Consider the following 21,768-nt stretch of genomic DNA (forward strand, 5'->3'; position numbering starts at 1 on the left):
CAAACCAAGAGCACCTCACCCATTTCCCCTGGGCTTTCTTCAAGGCCTCCTGTATCCTGGGAATTCATGCCAAAAGCAATGGGAGCTGCTGCTGAGAGAGAGAGAGAGATGTGGTCACAGTTTTCATCTTCATGTGGTCAATCTGGACCCCTTCACTGAGCAATCCCAACACCAGGAAAGAGCATTGCTGACTCTCCATCCAAACATTATAGCTGTGCTAAATAAACTAAAGATGCATTTGGCCAGGCAGATAAACAAAAGAATTTTGTGTTCCTCCTTCTAGTCCATAAATAAATGTATGCATTGAAAAATGAGGCATGGTTGGACTGACCCTTTCCAGCTCATTGGCTGCAGGAAAGTATTTTGAAAATTACTTTAATACATATTTACTCAATGAACCAGAATGATTCACTTCAGCACATGAATATGCCTTATTAAAAACTGCTTACACATAGGTTACTCAAACCAGCCCCCTTTTTTTAACTCTCTAAGGCATGTATGAAATATCATGTTCGTTATATGTAGGTCTGGGAAACCTTTATTTCACCTATCTTCTCCTAGAGAAAAGAGCATGTTTTAAAAAGAGCTGCATAAAAATGATTGCAATAAGTGCTGCAGATGCTATGAACTGGCTGGAGGAAGTCTGTCTGCAACTGAAGTTGAGCGATGAGCCAGCCTGGGGTGACAAGTTTTTAGTAAGGCCTGTTGGGGAATAGGACAAGAGGGAATTGCTTTAAACTGAAGGAGGGTAAATTCAGACTAGATACAAAGAAGAAATATTTTACTATGAGGACAGTTAAACACTGGAACAGGTTGCCCAGACAGGTCATAGGTGTCCCATGATGGGGTTTTGAGCAACCTGATCTAGTTGAAGATGTCCCTGCTCATTGCAGGGAAGTTGGCCTGTAAAGGTCCCTTTCAGGGACTTAACACATTCTTCAGGGAATAATTCAGGGAATTAACACATTCTTTGAATCTGTGTTTCTTCTTCTATGCAGGAAGCATATAAAGCTTCCTGCAGAGGATGCAGCCCCTCCCCCCCCAGGGTGCAGAGACACTTCTGCAAAATGTTCCAAAAAGGCTCATTTTTCATTGGGATAAGGAAACCTTTCCATTATGCTCATCCTCTGTGACAGGTCAGCCCACTCACTATGTGAGCCTGCATCGCCTGATGGGCTGGGGCCGAGCAGCCTGAGGAAAAGTGCCTTAATTGCTGGTAATGCAATAGCTCCACTTAGCACCAGCAAAGCAATTCAAAAAGGGAATCAAACATTTTCTGGATGCACATCTAGGGAGCAGCTGGCTGTGTTGGCATGTTGCTCCATTACTTAACCACTGGGTCACATGTCTGTGACTACAGATGGCTTTTACATCCGCACCTCTTAAGCAGCATCTGATACCATGACCAAACGCTGGCCCAAAGGGAGGGATGCAGTCATTCTGACCAGAAAGACTTTTTCCTTTAAATTAAACACCATCTCAGGCAAGGCATCAGAAGGGTTTTCTGTGGCCCCATTAGACCCAATGGGAAAAGCCTTCCTCAGCTTCCGCATGGGAAGCACTACCCATCTGCAGTTCACCTGCAGCTCTGCCTTGTAAAGTCCAAGGATGGGCAAATAAAATTACCTTTCCCCATCAATCTCTCACCAGCACCCCAGGACACCCACACTGCTTCCCATAGAATACTTCTAGTGATGTTTCTTGAAGACATTTTTTCTCCAACTCCCCTTCATCTCAGTTTTCGTTCTTCCAGGCATCTCTAAGGAATCCACAGCCTCCAGAGGCAGCTGCAAAAACATTCCCATGCCAGTATTTGCAGTGTAAATCTGCTGGGCTTAATGCTGACACAGCTACAGCTGCTTAGCTGTTGACTGCACAGGGAAGGCAACACAGAAGATCATAAAAGAAGTGCTTTGGTCTACCTGAGCCAACCTACCAGCAAAGTCAGTGACAGCACAAAATATGAAAGCAGAATGATCCTACAAACAGACCCGAAGGGCATCCACTTGCCAAGTACTGGTGCAAAAGTATTCACACTATGGATCCTGCTGTAGGCCAGACACTCTGTGGCACAGAGAAGAAATGGTACAGACCACAGATTCATGATCCCTGGCTCATTGTACGAACACAGGCTTTGACAAATGCCTTGGTGAACACCTGTGGTTGCTCATCCCCATCCTCAACCACAAGTGTCCAAATGCCCTAACTTTATCAGAACTACTTACTTGCTTGAATATTTTGATGCTTAGGGTTATATAGTGAAGAATTGTTTTGTTCAAGGAGAACAATGATGGGTGAAAATTGCATAAAGCCCTTCAGAATGTATTTCCTTATTTGCATGCTTCTCATGCAAGGGAAGCCACGTATGGTAGCAAATATTTTACAAAATCTATTCCACTTGTAGAATAATCCTCCAGATTATTCCATGTTATTAAGGACCCATGGTATATAAAATGGGAGCAGTACCATATGACATACTTCAGATTAAGCAAAACAATTTGTTTGACTCAAAACGAAACTTCTCACTCCATGTTTGAGGACAGGCTTTTTGTATTGCTGAAAGCAACTGCTCCCAGAATTAAAAACTGGGGAGTTTCTTTTTTATTTCCCAATTTCACCATGTTTCCATATACTAGTTGAAAAAAATCTGTCTTTTCCTTCATGCAAAACTGCTTCCAGGACAGACTTGGAAATAGAGCATCAGCCCAAACTGCATTCTTATAGCAAATACAGCCCTCACTCCAGCACAGGTGGCACATATGTGAGGAGAGTTTTGCTTTCTTCCCATATAAATATTTAACTGGCTCAGACCCAATTTGCCTAAAGGATCAAGCCTTCTCTTCTCGTTGATTGCTCTGCTAACTTCTTATTAGTGCTGGAGATCATCTCCGTGTCTTTAAAAAGAAAGTTGGAATAACCATGAAAATGAAGAAATATTTACTAGGGAGAAAGAGGAACGAGGCTTCAATGTTGAGAAAAAAATTAGTTTGAAATCTTCAGTCTAAAGCAGGATGGGAAATGGAGGAGTTCCTGGAGTTTTTTAAGAGTTCCCAAACAAACAATTTTTTTTCATATGTTTTTTGGAAGCTATGAAGTGGGCTACCTCCCTCTTCACTAACAGGTCCACCAAAAAAAGGAGAGGTTTAAGAGGATGCAATTTGGTTTCAGGGTAAGAAACAGACTGGCAGTTAGCTTTTGAAGACAACTATTGCTGCATGCTACACAAACCTGTCCCTTAAGTAATGCCATGTACTGAGAATGTTGTCCTTTGCATGTCCCTTTCAGTGCTGTGCCATGGGATTACACATTGTATGATTGCTTGCTGAGATTTTGCAAAAACGTGGACAAGATATGGTGTCCCAAACCTGGAAAAATACAAGTGCAGAGAAATTTCCAGAATCAGGTGTGGTTTGGGATGTTTGTCCAAAAACAAGTCATTTTAGCCCAGCACTGTGTGCTGATCCTTCCCCATGATCCAAGTCAGTGCTCTGACAGAATGCCACTTGGGCATAGGGGAATATATACTCTCAGCATGAATCCAAGGACTCAGAGGGGAAAGGAAGGATGGACACAGCTCCAAACTGCTGCTGGAAACAGGAATTGGCTCCTCACTGCATTCACCTCCATCCTTAAACAGGTGTTTTTCTCCAGGGCATCAACCCTTTTCATCTCACAACCTTGTGGAGATGAAGCTTGGCACTTGGTATATTTATTTGGTTCTTAAATCTGTCAAAATTCATCATAATTTGCAAGAACTGTAGAGAAAAGATAGGCAGACATCTTGTCCCAAAGACCATATTTAAGATAGCTTGGCTCAAAATAACACATTGCTCTTCTCAGCACATGCTGTGTGCAGGTAGCAAATTCTAAAACAAGCAATTTAATTTCTAAAATCTGAAAAAAAATCCTTCTGTGATAAGATTAAGAAGCAGGCAAGAAAGCAATTCTTCTGGGAGGAAAAAAAAACCACAGCTGTGAAATAACCCTTAGGGGCTTTAGAAGGAAGGCTTGATCTTAGGTGATACATGTGGTCCTGCCTGAAGAGACAGTGCTGGATGACTTACCTGGGGCTCATTCAAAAATCCCTGGTTACCAGCATCCTCAGTGCCAGCAAACATGTGTTGGAGCCAGGTTTTAATCGAGAGCTCAGATAAAGAGCATGTTTTCCACTGGGGAATTTGGGTGGTATAAATCTGTACGCTTAACGGGTTTGAGTCTCGAGGGTAGGCATGCTCCCATTGCAAGTGCTTTTCTTACAGCTAGATAAAAGCCTCCCATAAATAAAGCTTTGAAATCTTCCAGGAGAAGTTAGCTATACAAATTTGGGCACATGAAGCTCAGTGTAAGCAATAATTCCACAGATTTTTTATTAGAAAGTAGATATATGGGAGCAGCAATGCATGATAAATCAACATATCTGCCTCTTTACTGGCTTTTATGATAGGCATTAGCAGTAGTGACTGTCACAGAGATCATAACAGCTTTATTTCCACCGTTACTGTAAGACAAAATCAAATATAAGCAGTTGATATTATTTTTTAAGTATAAAATCTTTTCTCTTGCTTTGAAGTGGTGACAAAATAATTTCTGGTAAACATCAAATTTGGATGGAGGAAGGAAGTGGGGAAGAGGTGAAGAAGGGAGGGAGGGAGGGAGGAAGGCAGGAAGGAAGGCAGGCAGGAAGGCAGGAAGGAAGGAAGGAAGGAAGGCTCATTTGGGTTTTTTTGGTAAGATTTCTTGGAGCCTTGGAGGCAGCTGACATGTGATTTGCTCAGTGCACAGCCATCACAGTGTCTCCCTGACAAATGAGGTTTGGCATTATTGATAGCAGCACAGGGACTGCTTACCTCTCCTACAGGGTTCTGGCATGAGTTTTGCTGTTGCAATGTGGATATGACCAGCACAAAAGTGTTTAATCTTTTTCAGTTGTCTCCTTGAATAAATCAGCTCTTATATAATCTGATTATACATTTAATATAAACATAGAAACTAAATAGATAATTGGTAAATAGGGCTTTGGCAGCAAAATTATTGTAATACAGGGTTAGAGAGGCTAGACCGTCTTAAAAATATTTCTCTATTTCTAGGTTAGGATTTAAAAGACAATTACAGGATTTTTCCACCTAAATCTAGATCTGTAAAAGTGCAGGCACTCAGCTCTGACTGGGAACTCCCCAGAGCTCTTTACAAACTTAAGGAAGAGGAGGCTGTTGTTGGTATCAAAGTAATGTGGCCTTGCACCCTTCTTTATCTGCTCACTCAACATGTACCATGCAGTTAACAACTTGGTGAGTTGAATGCCAAATGGATGCAGTTTGGAGCTGCCCTTTTTGAATTCCCATTGCAGGCAAGACTGGAAGCAGTGTCACGTAAGACAGTAGCACTAGACAAGGTGAAAGGTAATTTTATCCACTGTTTCATCTTCCATGGCCACATTCATCATAATCCCACCTCTTTCAGACTCTCTTGCCTTCCACAAAACAACCCATGCCTACCCTGGGGAATCATCAGACACATAATTGCAGTCTTCCTCCTTTGTGGTTAGTCCTTCAAAATAGTGCTTGGTCCATATGTTGCTGCTGACACAACAGGAATGATGCTGTGGAGTAATTACAGGAGGGGACACTCGGAGGAGGGAGCTTCGCGCGCGCCGCTCTCCCACGAGGTGCGCAGTTGCGAAGCAACCTGACACATCTGCCAGGGCTGTCTAAGAAACTATTAACCAGTTGCTACCTCCTGTGCTCAAGAGCTGCAGGCAATTTCACAGTAATAGTTTCTCGGTTTCTTCCACGCAGGCAACCGTGGTGCCGAGATACTGACTTAAATATGTATCGCGGAACGGCATCCCTAATAGAGGCTTTACAGGAACAAAACGTGTGTGGGTAATCCGCAAAGGCTGGCTGCAACTGACAGCTGCGTTATTGCTCTGAGGATGCGTGGCAAGCACCGCGAGCAGGGAGCAGCCATGGGAATGGGCAGGTTGATTCGCAGGAATGGTTCTGCAGCTCACATACATGGGCTCAGGGGTAAATTCAAAAGCACCTGTGCAGGGAACCCATTAAAGTGCAACATTATTGCATGTGTTGGGTTTGCCTGGCCAGGTAGGCCATGGTACAGTAAGACGGTGTGCTGCAGGGGTGGCTTCTGTGAGGAGCTGCCAGAAGCTTCCCCCATGTCCGATGGAATCTGTCCCAGCCGGCTTCAAGACAGAGCCACTGCCCATCAGTGGTGACAGTAGTGCCTCAGGGACGACAGATTTAAGGGGTGAAAGCTACTTCAAGGGCAACTGCAACCAGACAGTGGAGCAAAAATATGTGAGAACAGCCCTGCAGACACCCAGGTCAGTGTCCCAGGTAGTGCCCCAGTGGGGCAGGAAGTGCCCCAGGCACCAGAGCTGAGATTCTCCTGCAGCCCATGGTGCAGCTCATGGTGAGGCAGCTGTGTCCCCGAAGCCCATGGGAGGCACATGGATGAGAAGTGATCCCATGAAAGACTCCATGCCTAAGCAGGTGGATGCACAAAGGAGTCTGTGACCCTGTGGAAGCTCGCACTGGAGCAGGCTCCTGGCAGGACCTGTCACCCTGTGGAGAGAGGAGCCTGTGTTGGAGCAGGTTTTCTAGCAGGACTTGTCACCCACACTGGAGCAGTCTGTGTCTGAGGGACTGCACCCTATGGAAGTGACCTACAGTGGAGCAGTTTGTGAAGAACTCCAGCCCAGGGGAAAGACTCATGCTGCCAAAAGATCATGAAAGACTGTCTCCTGTAGGAGGGACCCCATTCTGGAGCAGGGAAGAGTGAGAGGACTCCTCCCCCTGAAGAGGAAGAAGCAGCAGAGAGAATGTGATAAACTGACCACAATCCCATCCCTCCACATGATTGGAGGTAGAAAATTTGGGAGGAAAGAAAAGCCCAGGAAGAATGAAAGATGGGGGAAAGTTTTTCAATATTTAGTTTTTATTTTTATTACCCTGCTCTGATTTGATTGGTAATGATAATTTTTTCTCCAAGTTACATCTGTTTTGCTTGTGATGGTTATTGCTGAGTGGATCTCTCACTGTCCTCATCTCAACTCATCAGGTTTTTGATATATTTCTTCTTCCCTGTCCAGCTGAGGAGGGGACTGATAGAATGGCTTTGGTAGGCACCTGAATTCCAGCTGTAGAGAAGCAGAAGTGAGTTTTAGGGAGCCTGGAGCTCTGGCTTTCAGAAAGGACCATGAGCCAAGTTCTTCCACAAACACACAAAAAAGGGAGACTTCTATGCAGTAAAGCTGGGCTGAGTATGGAAGTCCCCAAATGTGGTCTGACAATTAAGTGAATAATTTGCCTTTTTGGGTTTTTTTTTAAGTAAGAGCGAAACTGAACCTGAAAGCAGAGGCAGTTCAGACATATCCATGTGCAGAATTAGGTTTAAGGTTCATTGCAGGTGAATGAGGTAGGAGATATGCCGGCACACCTTGGGAAGTTGATTTAAAATATCTGAAAGCTTAAATGGCACTTAGTGCCTTCAGAAAACTACCTGAATCCTCAGAGCAAGGACAAGGTCTAAATTCTGAGAAGATGTATATCCAGTACCCAGAGACATCTCCTCCTGATGCATAGCTTCCCCTTCACAGTATTCCCTGCCCAAATGGAGGGAAAAAAAAAAATCCACTAAAGGACTGGGCCCCAGAGGGGATGCATTAGTTGGCATTATTTTCTTGGTCGTTGAGTTTCAGCGATTCAGAACAAGTAGCGATGCCTCTCTTTACGGCTTTAATGACGTTTGCTGTCAGAGACATGAGCCACAGGAAAGGACAGGGCTGTAACTTTATTTTAAGCCGGATAGGCTGTAGCTAAATCTCCTGAATCCCTTTCAGCTTTGGAAATGGTTTTCCCCTATCTCTGCCTTCTACCTGGTGCCTTCACATTGTTTGTGCTAAAAGGGGAATGATACTTTTAATCTCGAAAATGCCTTTGGAGCTCTGGAGTGGATCGTTTTAAAGTCAACAGTGTTTAAAGCACATTAATGAGGCTATTCACCATAAAGCAGTTTTATTTCTGTGTGTAACTGATAAACATGAATATGAGAGAATATAAGGGAAAAGAGGTGGGGAAACAGTCCTGCTTGGAAAAGCAAACAAATCACGGATCCGTGGTAAAAAGGATATCAAATTATTATAACACTAAAGCCGGCTGTGAATCTTGTGGTGGAACATATTTTTCTTTTCTTTTTTTTTCTCTCTGTGGGTTTAAGTTCACAGCCCAGCACTTTGCCTGGTGTTTGGAAAATTATAGTCAGACTACATTGTGAGAATAGCATTATCTTATAAGTTTTTAAAACAAAAATGGTAACTGGTGCTCATCATGCTGGCTTACTCCTGTGCAGACACGGGGTAGTAAAAAATAGATGAGGGAGTAGCAAGCAGGACTGTTGCCTCCTAGCAGGCAGCAAAATTAAAGAAGAAAATTTTAAGACTGTTTAAAAATTAAGATAAAAGCAGGTCAGGTTGGTTTTGAGGCCCCAGCCATCCCTTTTTCACAGCTTTCCAGATCAATATAAGGTTTTGATGATAGCCACAAAGAGGTGAACTGGGTGTCATCTTTGTTTCTTTACATGGAAAAGGCAAAACTTGCAGTCAACCTCGCACAAAAAATATACAAAAAAAATATATACCAAATAAACCTTGAGGGCATCAGGAACAAGATGTACTTACCAAATAACCCCAGCAGCATGATGTCCTGGTGGGACTGAACCCAACACTCCTTTTGCTATTGACTGCAACGCGATCCTGAGCTCTCTTGTTACCATTCTAACCACACTTTGGTGTGGTTGACTTTGGAGAATCACTGAAATGTTACAGTGAGGTGCAGAGTGAACTCTTGTCTGTAGCCCCTGCAAAAAATAAAAAGCAAAGATTTTGACAAAGAATAACTATTCTGTGTCAGCTCTCCAAACTAATCACAGTTTAAATTCAGGGGGCTGGGGAAACCATTTTATATGGGGAGAAAAAAAAAACCACACAAAGAAAAAGAATCATGAACTGTTTCTCTCAGACAAATTCTTATGTTTGATTAAACCTATTTACGATGTGCAAGAGGATGAAATATATCAAGCCTAGGAAATAAATGTGTGTGCAACTTTCAAGAGTAATCAGGATTTACAATGACCTTTTAGTCTAGGCAAGCAATGGCAAGTGCTATGATGGATACAGAGAGAAGATTACTGAGGAACAAGGAAATTTGCATCCAGGACCAGCAGGAGCAAAAAGGGCACTGAATTGTGCTCGCTTTACACAGAGGGTTACAGTGCCATGTTATTGCAGACAAATGAAGGGCTTGCATTAAAAATGCATAATTTAATCAAGAGAAAAACTACTAATCAGATTGAAATATGCAGACCTGATATTGGTTTTTTAATATTAGTGTTATTAAATTCCGCTATAGTTTCTCACAGAATCACCCAAATGTAAATTAAAATAAGGGGAAACGGTTAACAAAATTACAGGCCCAGATCAAACATTCCTGCTCATTCGCAAGCATCCCGCTGAGTTGTGATATTGGGGATGGCATAAAGGGCTTAGTGTAAAATACAACATGCACTGATCTAATAGTACTTTTCCCAGTCAGAACAGCTTGAAGTGCACCCTGATGCAGTTGCTGGCTTGAGTTGAACGGCAGCTGAGGATCAATGCCAGCATCTCTGCCTTGGCCAAACACAGAACTGCTACCTCCATGTGCCATAGCCTGAGCACGGATACAGGGCTGCCAGCTCCACCCAAAGTCAGTCTGTGCTGTAAGGAGCAGGAACTTATTCCCTGGACAAAATCAACCTCTAAAATTAAGACCTGCACCAAGAAAACAGGACTGAACATTCCTCTAATTTAACATATTAAAAAGAATTAAAATTATTCCCCATTTGTGCATCACATATGATGCAAGAGTCACTGCCTCCGCTCAGCATCTGTCAAACCCAAGGCTCTTCCTCCACTGCTGCTAAAGTGCAAGTTTCCAAATCACCCATTCTCTATGAGGGTGAAACAGCTGGGCAGGAAGGTACTGTCACCTCCCAAGGGAAATAGCACCTTGCAGTTGAAGCTAGGAAAATGCCCCAAGCCCCTTCTCTCATTGAACATTTCTGATGTGGCAAACCTCAGCAGAGCGATGTGTTTGTCTTGAAACTCCACCAAGAAACTGGGGGCTCACGTTTTTGTCTACATACCTGCTTTATAGTGCTTCAGTCACAGCAAGGCAGCCACCCTGTAACACCATTCTTCAGAAAATGAAGAATTATTAATATTAACTTGGTTTATAAGGGTAGCCCCACTGTTTCAAGGAGTGTACAAACACCAAGAAAACTACACTTACAATTATTTTCCCCTTGTCAGTTAGAATATGAACACAAAATAGAGATTCTGGGGTCTTTGTTTGCACAGCACCTTGTATCATAAGGTCCTAATCTTTCAGGTGCATCTGAACACCAAGTGGCTCACCAAGCCACTTCCCATCATTTACCTGCTGTCCTGGTTAATCGGGGAGGCCCCAGCTGACAGCAGGTGAACAAATAAGACACCCACAGGTCTGTCAGCCTGACCTCAGTGCTGGGGAAGTTTACAGACATCGTCTTGAGCGCCATCACACAGCACAGATAGGACTACCAGGGGATCTGGCCCAGCCAGCTCAGGGTTATGAAAGGCAGGTCCTGCTTGACCAATATGATCTCCTTTTGTGACCAGGCGACCTGACTAGTGGAAAAGCTGTGAGTGTTGTCTACATGGACTTCAAGTAAAACCTTGGACACAGCTTCTCCTGGCTGGTTATGGCTTGGATAGGTGCATGTTTGGTAGGTCTACGATCATCAATGGTCTTGGAGGTCTTTTCCAAACTTAAGGATTCTGTAATTCTACTCTAAAACAGGTACTGAGCATTTAACATGGATTCCCAGTGACACTTTATTTGGCATCCACCTATGAGAGAAAGGGAAGATGCACAGCAGGAAAACAAGGAAAATTAAACAGCATGTGTGACCGGTAATACACAAAACTGCTCATTTTGCAAATATAGCTGTAGACTCTTTTAGACTGAAAGCTGATATGTCAGTCTCGCTTCCTACTTATTTTTTAATTTATGTGATATACCATATGAGTGTTTCTGACACTACTTCCACCAGGGGATAAATAAAGCTAAGCTAGATTCCCTTTTCTTCCTTTTTTTCCCTATTTTTGCCAGCTGCTACCCCCCCTGATCTCAGGTCCTGCACAAATATAACATCATAGCACAGCACACACATGGCCATCAGCAGCATCAGATAACGGCCAGGAAGCTGCTGCTGCTCTCGATTCCCTGCTGTGTTACATCAGTGCTAATGAGGAGTAAATAATAGTAATAAATCAGCTTTCTGCAGTTGACAGTAAGGTGTTCAATATTCACTGAAGCCACTGGCAACTCAGAAGCGGTTTCCAGAGGCCCCTGCCTAGCAAACAGTGCAATACTGCAAACACCATTTATTCTGGAAGAGCCAGCTACCATGTTCTGTGCTATAAACGTCAAAGCAGCCCATCCTGCCACATTAGGACAGCAGATGAATGAAGTTGGGGGATACACCTCATGGGTTACAGCCTGTCTCATGCAGCATTTGCCTGGGCTTGACCTCCCCTCTCTAACCACAGAAAGGCTGCAGCAGAGCCGTTCTGGCTCATAGGTTGGGTCAGGAGCTTGCAGATGCTGATAAATCTTGGGGGGGCCATGGGTGTGCCCTAGCTCAAAGGGCTGCATTAAGCCATGCCAGCACGTGATTAGAGCTAGCTCAGGCAACCCTCTGAGCTGCAATCCCACCTTAGGTTTGCTTCCTACCATAGCAGCCTATTCATAGCAGTATATCCTTCCAAAGGAGAAGCCCAATTCCCTCTAAAGTCAGGTTTCCTACAGCTCCCAGAAAAATCTCACAGGTTTAGGATCAGCAGCCAAAGCACAGTGCTCTAACCAGGCCCAGCAGTGTGGCATCCAGAGGGGTTCACACATATGTGCCACCCACAAGGCACCCCTGCCAAACAACAACAAAATCCTAAACCATCCTCCAAGCTGGCCCCAAGCAGTGCCTTTGTCTTGCTATAAACATTTTTGGGCTTTAACCAACACATTAGGCAGCATTATTCTTCACTTACTTGAGACAGAAAACGTGGGGTAGTAACTAGTCAAAGAAACATTATCCCAGATGGCTTCTTCCTTCTCTGACACAGAGCTGGCACCACCAGCATCACATTTGAGGACTTTTTCTGTTCTAGACCACTTAAACACTTTGTAAAAGACCAGTGTTATTACTTACCATTGAGATATGAGCTGAGGAGTCAGGAGGCAAAGGCACTCAGGCAGAATGATGTCAGAGTAGGGACAAGACCTTGTGCCTCAGCTGGAATGGGATGTCATTGCCTCGATCACTTGTAAGCAAAAAACTGAGGAAGCTCCCCAGAAAAATGTAGTAGCTTCAGATGTACCATTTCCTGAAACCCTTAAAAGACCCAAGCACCGGCATTACTCACTGTTTCCATTGCCTTTTCGATGTGCCCTTTATTCCATGGAGGCTGCTACATAGTTAACAGCCAGGAATTGAAAACGTGGAAGGAACACTTATCAGCAAATCAAGATGCCAATTCTTGTACTTTCTAAAGGTTTTGGGAACAAAATGCTGGGAGGAAGACAGCAACTGAATTCCACTTCATTCGAGGGAGAATCATTTCTAAAAGAAGAAATAATCATCAAGATGGAGATACCACTGTTCAGCAACAGGTCTGGAAGGGAAAAAAAGATGAGGTTTTCCATGAAAGCCTTGCAGCAGCCTTGTCCTGCGCTTCATTGGCCTCTAGTGGAAAACAGAAGCTATGTCTTGTGATCACAAAACTTCATTTACAGAACACAGACAAACACTGCCCACACGGAGCTTGAATACATACCTGGTATGTATGTATGGGAATGCAAGGCATGTGATGAAAAAGGATGACTATTCTGTATCAGGTATGTACAGAGTCTTGGTTTTGCTATCATTCAGGGAAGACATTGAGTTAAATATTGTTTTTTTCCTACACATGTTCCCATTCTAGAGAGCTCCTATCTTGTCTGTCACAAAAGAAATAAAATTTCACCTGCAGAGGCACTAAGTTTGTTGCATTGGGCTGGAGACTTGATACCATTGTATGTACTCCACTGAAAGTTAACTCTTGCAGCATTCAGACCACAGCAGCTCGGCTGTGAAGAACAATCTAAACCAGGATTTCAGTTGCTGTCTTCTGTAATCACAGGCTCTCAAAATGACAACATATGTCTGTATGCAGCAGGCAGTGAGTGCAACAGCAGTCCTGCCTAGGTATAAATTTAATGACTCAAAACCCATGGCTCCAGTTTCCATGGATATAAGCAAGATGACACCTCTCCTCAATTCATTAAAAATACAAACAATAATCAAAAAACCACTATGCGGGATCACAGGAATAAACCTCTGAGAAGGTGAGTGAATGGAGCGCAGGAGGCTCAGCGCAGAGCTACTGGATAACAGGCAGCAGCAAGACATCTTACTGGGCAGAGCAGAACCCTCAAAATCAGGGCCAGCTGAAAAAGCAAACAGTGCCTCCAGCAGAACTGTGCACACCAGCAATGAGCAGATCCTCCTGAGCAGGGCAGGGGTATTGGTGTCATCCTCCTCTGGCTGAGTACAATCTCTCTGCATCCCTCCAACTCCGTAAGCTTGGCTTGGCTTCCTCCCTCCTCCAACACCTGTCTTCTGGAGCCCAGGGCAATGCAGCAAGATTTGCTCCCTGGGAAACAGCATCTGTCACAGCAGTCTGGAGATGGTGGAAGGCAGATGGAACCTCCACCCTTCACGTGGAATGGGCTGCCTGGCTGGCCTTCAGCAGAGGCACGCTCCTGCCACCAGCTCCCAGGATGTGCCTTCAATCCTCTGCGGACGCTTGGCTCTCGGGAACCGCAACACTCAGGAAAAAGGAAAAGAGCAACAGGCATTCTCAAATAGGAGAAAAAAATTCTTCAAAACTTACTTTGAGTGTATTTTGACTGGGTTTTGTGTCCACTTGCTCCTGCATTCATATAAGCAGTCTTCTGGGCTTGCCAAGGTTACAGGGAGTTGCTATTAGAAGTTTGTTTGGAGGCTGAACTGCCAAAAAAAGTGCAAACAAACCCCATGCCAAAACAACATAGCAATCATTCATTTAGAGCAAGGTGGTGTGAGCTACACAAAAATCAGAAAAAAAAAATTTTTGAAAGCCACATGCAATCTTCTGACTCATTTGTTTTGGTCAAATTGGCTGCATTCCTTTCAGGGAGAAAAAGGAAAAGACCAACATCCAAAAGCCACTTCAATACTTTTTGTGAGCTCAGAAGGGTTCACACCCACTACCTTGTGTGCCTGTACAGAAGAAATGCAACCAGCAGCCGGGAAGCTACCAGGCTACCTTCTGTTTAAGTATCCTTGGCTCAGTGCTGGTTCAAGTGCCTTTTTTTCTGCAACATTTAGCAGAGTAACCTAAAGCAGCCTGATTTTAATGACATAAACATAAAATAATCAAGCACAGGACTTCAAGACCATGAATCCTCATCAGGGCTGGCTGAACTCCCATTCGTAAATCCTACAGATTAGTTCTATTTACTTCCTTCATGAGGAAAGAAAAAAAATTAAAAAGAAAAAATAAAAAAGATTAAATACAATCAGCCTGAGCTGTAAATGGGCTTCTCTGTGTCTCCTGCACAGACTGGGATCTCAGAGCAGTACCAAGCAGACACAATGGCAGCAGGACTGGTGTGTGGAGGAGCTTCACCAGGCTAGGGCAGCGCCTGAAGCAAAGCAAGGCTATTGTAGCACAGGAAAGCTCTCCTGTGCAGAGAGGCAGCCAGGAGAGCTGTCTGCACCTCACTCACTTTCATCTTAATTCCTCAGGCCACAAAATATTTGGCACTGGTTTGACATATAGTCTTTCAGTTAAGCATGCATATGGATAACACTCAGCAGAAAACAGAAAAGAAGAAAAATTAAAAATAAAAATCACGCTATCCTTAACAGACAAGTTAAACCTGCTTATCTACAGAGGAATGAAAATCTTTTTTTAGTAACAGCTGAATCCCATGAGAAAGCAGTCACAGATGTGCACCAGCAGACCACATACCAGTGTGACCAAGTGGCTTCCTATAGGAGAGAAACTGTTTAACTCAAGATACTGAAAATACCCAAGAGACTCAAATGGTAAAACCAACATTGAGCTGCCAAAGACGTGCAATAAATGTGATTTTTAATAATCTCTTCCACCATCACTCAACAACATGAAGCTTACCTGGCTGCTCCCAAGCCCCGAGTACAAGCATGTGCCTTTATGCCCCCCATGTGTCATAGCACAAGTAAACACACGAGTTCAGAACTGGCTTGGCAATCTCCAAGCAGTGACTCTGTGGCTTGTGGCACATGCCATGCCCAAAACTGGGCTACTGTATTAACACCAGCACCTTTGCTTGGTATGAGCCACAGGATATCCCACCTCCTCCTGCTGTGCACTGGGGAAAGACAGATGACTGGGGTAAGTTTTAAGACCCGCACTTTGCTTTCCATCCCCCAAGATAAAAAGATTTAAGTTGAATTCTTCCACATGAAAAATAAATTCAGCCTCATCTTCTAATGGGCCCCCATGAACTGTGCACCTCACCTGTTTATCACTTCTTATAGCTCCTCAAACTGTGACCTTCCAGGAACTCAACAAACTCCAAATGATGCATCCATGTAACAGAAGTTCCTTGCCTGCAAAAAGTTTCTATTGGGTCACTGTGCAGGTTTTACAGGTTTTCTATGAAGTTATGACTGAGTCTAACTGGCATAGGAAGGGCAAATGTTCTGATTCTTCCAGGTTAGGGCAGGTAAAAGAAAAAGACAATCTTCTTGACTGTCAAAATACAGCACATGATCTATGTGGTTATTGCTGTTTCTGTTCGATGCATTGGTTCAAGCCAATAAACAAGAAAATGTGAGACTGTTCTGAATGAAATCATCTCCTAAACATTGCAAACATAAGCAGTACCCATTCCTCATATCAGACTACAAGCAAAAGAGCTCTGTCTGAGCAAGTCAGGGCGAGGAAAGAGAGACTCCACAACGAGGTTCTGCCCTGGAGGGATCCTACAGTGACCTACACTGTGCTCAGGCCACACCAGGTCTGGGCTCCCTGGAAAACACCAGCACCACCCTCCCCTTTCCGACCTGCACAGCCCAGGGACACAAGCACTGTGGATGGCTGTGGGCTTACTCACGTGCACAGAAGAGGCCACAGGAGGCTGAGATGCAGAGCCAGGTTCTCTGCTGCTTCAGTGAATGGTAAATACTTACTGGAAATGAGACAGGGCTTCAAGAACCACGAGAACTGCAGGTGGAAATACTGCCCTCCAGCAAGGCTCTTGCCAGCGAAATGCTCACCATTGCTCCTGGAGCATGGCTGACAGGAATGAACGCTACAAACAGAGCTTCCAGAACCTTCCAGGAGTGGAAAACCTCTCTTGCTCCCTTTCTCTGCAATGCTTATACAACAATACATTATCATTCATAGCATAGTATGCTGCTATTCAAGAGGATTTTTCCTCACCCTTCCACCTCCAAAAATGGTTTTGGTTCCAGAATTATTTTTAATACTCATCCAGACTCCCGAGTTTTAAATGCTGGACAACCCTACAACACTCACTTTATCATAGAAAACAGTGACTTCAGATGAGGCAAAGATGCTTCAGGAAAAAACAACCAACCACTACTACGAACCACAACAACAGCCACCCAGCACTATGCACAGGACATTTGAGTTCAATTTGGATATTAAATAATTCCAGGGGAGACCTACTTTTACTACCCACTGTAAAGATTTTTGAGAAAATGAGCTCGTTGCTGTGGAATTAATAATAGATCTATGCAGATTGATATTCCCAGGAGATAAAGGGAAAGGGAAAAACATTAAAAACTGATGCTCCTAGCAAATGAAAAACTAATGGACCATATTTTCCTTGAAGGGATGGGAGGTGTTTTTATTTTATTTCAACTCTGATGACTAGGCAAGATTTGTTCTCAGGGAGCACCATCTCCAGCTAAATGGAAACACCTTGAAAATTTTGTAGAAAATGTGGAGGAGCATAAGTCATCACATACCAAATATGAAGAGCCCTGAATTATCACATGCTGCAGCAGAATGTAGTTCTGATTGATTTACTTGAAAACCAAAATAATTTTGCACCATTCCAACCAGATATTTCTGTGTAAGTTTGGCAGAAACATCAGGGATTCAAACTGCAACCAAAGCCACTGTCAACAGTTTTTCAAATCTCACCTCCATTGCCATCTGAGATTCAACAAGGCCAAGTGCTCAGAGGTGACTTCTCTCTACAACCACCTGGAAGGAGGCTGTAGCCAGGTGAGGGTTGGTCTCTTCTCCCAAGTAACAAGATGAGAGCAAATGACCTCAAGTTACACCAGTGGAAGTTTACACTGGATATTAGGAAAACTTTGAAAGGATGGTCAGGCACTGAAACAGGCTGTCCAGGGATGTGGTATCACTGTCCCTGGAAGTATTTAAAAGACATGGTACTCAGGGACATGGTCTAGTGATGGACGTGGCAGGGCTGGGTTAGTAGTTGAACTGGACGGTCCTAAAGGTCTTTTCCAACCTTCATGATTCTATGACTCTATCCTTTGAAAACTATTTTACTTTCAAGCTCCCTATGAATGTTTCAACAACTCCAAAGAAACAGTGAAACATTTCAGTTCATGACATCTTTGAAGCCACTCAAGATAACTCACGTATTTATTCATAAATATTTACAAGTCAAACTCATGCAATTATCTGCATTTTCAAAACCCCATGGAATGCTAGAAAACTGATTCTAAAATTATTGAAAATCAAAGAAATCAAAACTGATTTGCATTACTTAATATTTATTGATACAAAAGATAATTCAAAACAAACTATGTATTTACCATTTACACTGAAGAAAGATCTTTAAGATCAATGAAACAACATGCCCCTAAAACTGGGGTGTCCGATGAAAATGTTCAATGTTCTTTAGAACTCCTCTGCATTAGATGATCTTCAATTTGCAGGTAAAGTTATGGGGAAGAGGTGTCCAAGAACACATTTCTTGCTCTTGCTCTAAATTATAAAAAAAACCCAGCAATTAGTTCAAATTAACACAGTTAAAAATAGGCCTATCTGTGCCATAATATTGGGGAGTTACAAGACAGTAAAGTGGAACAACTGCAAATTGTACTCACAGCAGCAAGGACATCACAACATTCACCTAACTCCAGTGGCAAATCAATAAAAACATTAGTATCATTTCAATTATGCTCAAAAGAGCACATTAGCCTAATTTAATTTCACTAATAGTGGTCTCTGACAAATGTGTTCATCTGTGCAAAACCTGGAGCTGTCAAAGCCACACCTGGTTGTGGCACTGACACTTGCTCGCCGGGTATTTTCCAAAGCTATTTCAAATACAAAATGCATCTTGTGAAGGACCAAGAGGCCTCAGTAGTTAATGTGCATGTGAGCTACTTGTTCTTTTTATAAAGATCTTGCGTGTATTTGAATTCCCTTTAACTTCAGTTTACACAAATGGTTCACAATCTCTGGTCCACAGTTCGAAAGGTCACAAAAACCTGCTGACAGTAGGGAAAATAACCATGAACTAAAATGCTTACTGAGAGAATAATATCTGAAGCAATTCCCTGCATCAAGTGACAGCTGAGGACTGCTACTCCACATGTAGAGTTATATGGGAAAAACAGACACTTGATAGCCTGGACTGTGCAAGATGCCAAATTTTCAACTGGTTTAAAGCCCATGCACAGAATAAAGACTGCAGTTAAAACCTGCAGGTGAAAATAATAAGCCACTATCCAAATACATTAAAATGTTTTGGGGTGTATGTGCCAAAAAGCGTTAGCTAAAAGTGTTAGCTAATAAATACTGCCCAAACTGAGCAGTAAGCTTCTCATCAAACCCAGGTATGTGTCTGCCCTAGAGGGGCTCCCCAGAGCCAAGACCAGAAAGGCGCGGTTAAAGCTGACCCTTGTGACTCCACTTAACGTGCATGTTTTGTCTTTTAGTGTGGAGAAAGGGATGGCAGTGGTTTTCTGTTTGGTGGTGGCTAGGGCTCAGGCACACTCCACACTCTGCTGGCAATGCTGGTGCGACATGGAAAAGACTGCTCTCCACCTGGGGGGTACAGAAATAAGGGTCCTCCCAACAAAAGTGTGAACTAAACTTATGGAAGAGCAGCTTCCATCGCACAGGTTGCAACTTCACAGGATGTCTGAGGTCAGAAGGGACCTCTGGAAGTCATTTGATCAGCACTTCTGCTCAAGCACAACCACCAAGAGCCGGATGCCCTGGATTCAGATAAGCTCTTTCCCCTCACACGAGCTTGTGTTTTGTGATCTCCTCTGTACCTCTTGACTTCTCTGGAGTAACCACAGCAAGAAGAATGAGGATGCCAAGTATGTACTCCAACACTTTGATGTGCTTTGCAAATACACACTCCCACCCATGGCACTAAGAATGGTAAAATGGAGATGATGGGATCTGAACTTTGTGGATAGAACTGTTCCATATGGAAGGATTTGTCACATGTGCTTGGCCAGATCTCAGCCCCATCTCCAAGAGAAATGTATGAATCTGATCCTGAGGGGCCACCCAACACAGCTTTTTCAGTCTAGACTCCTTAGACACTGCAGAAACACTAAAACCCAGGAAGATTACTTTCTCCTGGAATTTACCAGAAAAGCCAAGCAGCAAGAGAGTGTGAGAGGGCACAGGAGAGATCCACACCCACACATGCAGCAGTGGGCACACCTCTGTGCCAAAACCAGCTGGTGCCAGGCGGCATCCCCAGTGGCAAGAGGAATGAAGATGTAAGAGCAGGTGAATGCCTGGACTAGCCTGCCAATACAAAATCAGGGTATGGCGTGGTGCCTAAGTGATGGCAGACACACATCAAGATTGTGCCAAGGCAAAGGAAGTCACCAGCACGCTGAATTAGTGCTCTAAGAGGAGCAAAAAGCACAATACTACAGTGCTCCAGGGTAAGTCTGGCCATGGGGAACAGTGCTAGGATGGATTCTTCCAGCACTGCAGAGCCAGCCTCAGCAGATGGACGAGGTTCAAGGGCAACCAAGTGGGCCTGAAGCAGTCTCAGTTCTGCTTCTGCAGCCAGGAAAACAGCAGATGATGACAATAACAAACACCTTGCCAGTGACATCCTAAGCCAACCTTCTTGGGATTAAAACTACACAAAAGTCCTCCAAAGAACAGAGGCCAAAGAAAGCTTTGCATCACTTCCCTGAGGCTGAAAATTGGGAGCTGTTCCAGGCCCTGTACAAAACTTACGGGAGAGGTGGCAAAGGAACCTTTAGGCACAAGAAGACCTCTGAAATAACTCAAACACCTGGAATTGAGCTAAAAAATTATTCAATCCTTGCAAGTGGCAAAAAGACAGAAAAGAAACCTTTGGTAAGGAAAATGCATCCAAAGAGGGCAGGAAATTAGTTTAGGCAGCAAGACAAAAAATGAAGGAGCAGATTGAAACTTGATGGAACAGATGAGCTGAAACAGCAGTAGGTGAATGCCTCATCCTGCAGCCTGTTCCAAGAGAAGGAAGAAAAAAAAAGAAACAAAAGTGAACTTTGGGCAGATACTTCAAGAAGCCAACTGCCAACTTGCATATAAAGACACAGTACATCACAGTGGCATAGTGTTCACATGGAATTTCATGAAAAAAAGGAAATTATTATCAACATTTCAATAAATACCTGAGGAGACCTCTCCACTGTAATTCCTGTAATAATTCAAGTTCCAGCTATGAGGGGGGGGAAAAAAAAGAGAACACTTATGCAAATCTATAGCCCATGCTAAGTCAAACAAATTAAGAGAGGTTTTGTACTTCATTAGCATCAAAGTTCAATGGAAATGAGCAAGAAGGGATGCAGGAAATCTGGGGCATGCACCTCATCTAAAAGCCTCAGCATCTTATCAGAGATTAGTTTTGCTAACTTAAAAAGTTTTTCAGAAGAAAATTTAAAATATTTTCAGTTAAAACAATACTAGTGTTGCAGGTTCCTCCTCTTTTTTTTCCAGCAAAACCCACAAATATATCATGCAGCATGAGTGCAGGACTGTGGGCTGACCCTGGCTGGGTGCCAGGTGCCCACCAAAGCTGCTCTATCACTCTCCTCACTCAGCTGGACAGCTGAGAGGAAATACAAGGAAAGGCTCCTGGGTTGAGATGAGGACAGGGAGAGATCACTCACCCATAACCATCACAGGCTGCAGGGCAATGTCAGCTCCAGTGCCTGGATCTCATCCCGGCTCCTTCTGCACTGACCTGGGTGTAGGCAGGGCTGTTTCTCTCACATATCCTCACTCCTCTCTTTTCCGGCAATAATTACTTCTGCACAGTAACATTTTTTCATTCTTAAAAGTTACCACGGAGTAGTTACCACCAACTCTGGTGGCTCAGCCTTGGCCAGTGGCAGGCTGGCACTGGAGCAGTCTGGCATTGGCTCTGTCAGACACACGGAAACTGCTACTGGCTTCCCACAGAAGCCATCCCAGTAACCACTTCCCCCCCCCACTATCAAAACCTGGCCATAAAAACCCAATACAAGGTCATAAGCAGCAGAAGCCATTTCATGACAAAGTAATGATTCTGTGAGCTTCAGTGGTGAGCAACTGAACAAATGAAACTATTCTAAATTCTGATAGTT

At 43.7% G+C, this 21,768-nt stretch overlaps 1 protein-coding gene across 2 annotated transcripts in view; it reads right to left on the reverse strand.

Moving 5' to 3' along the window:
- Positions 1–1,645: 1,645 nt before the first annotated feature.
- The window catches only part of CENPC (centromere protein C), a 43,884-nt gene continuing 23,761 nt past the window's right edge, over positions 1,646–21,768 (reverse strand). Inside the window, exons 19-20 of one of the 2 annotated variants that reach the window (XM_038136334.1) lie at positions 8,696–8,874; positions 1,646–1,787 (exon numbers count right to left, since the gene is read on the reverse strand). In XM_038136334.1, the coding sequence (XP_037992262.1) occupies positions 8,826–8,874 (49 nt within the window). In that variant the 3' untranslated portion in view covers positions 1,646–1,787; positions 8,696–8,825. Of the gene's footprint in view, positions 1,788–8,695; positions 8,875–17,799; positions 18,155–21,768 lie in introns of those variants that run through there. The other variant, XM_038136335.1, reaches the window with a different exon arrangement.

This window comes from Motacilla alba, chromosome 4, assembly GCF_015832195.1.
Source record: "Motacilla alba alba isolate MOTALB_02 chromosome 4, Motacilla_alba_V1.0_pri, whole genome shotgun sequence".
Classification (NCBI taxonomy): Eukaryota; Metazoa; Chordata; class Aves; order Passeriformes; family Motacillidae; genus Motacilla; species Motacilla alba.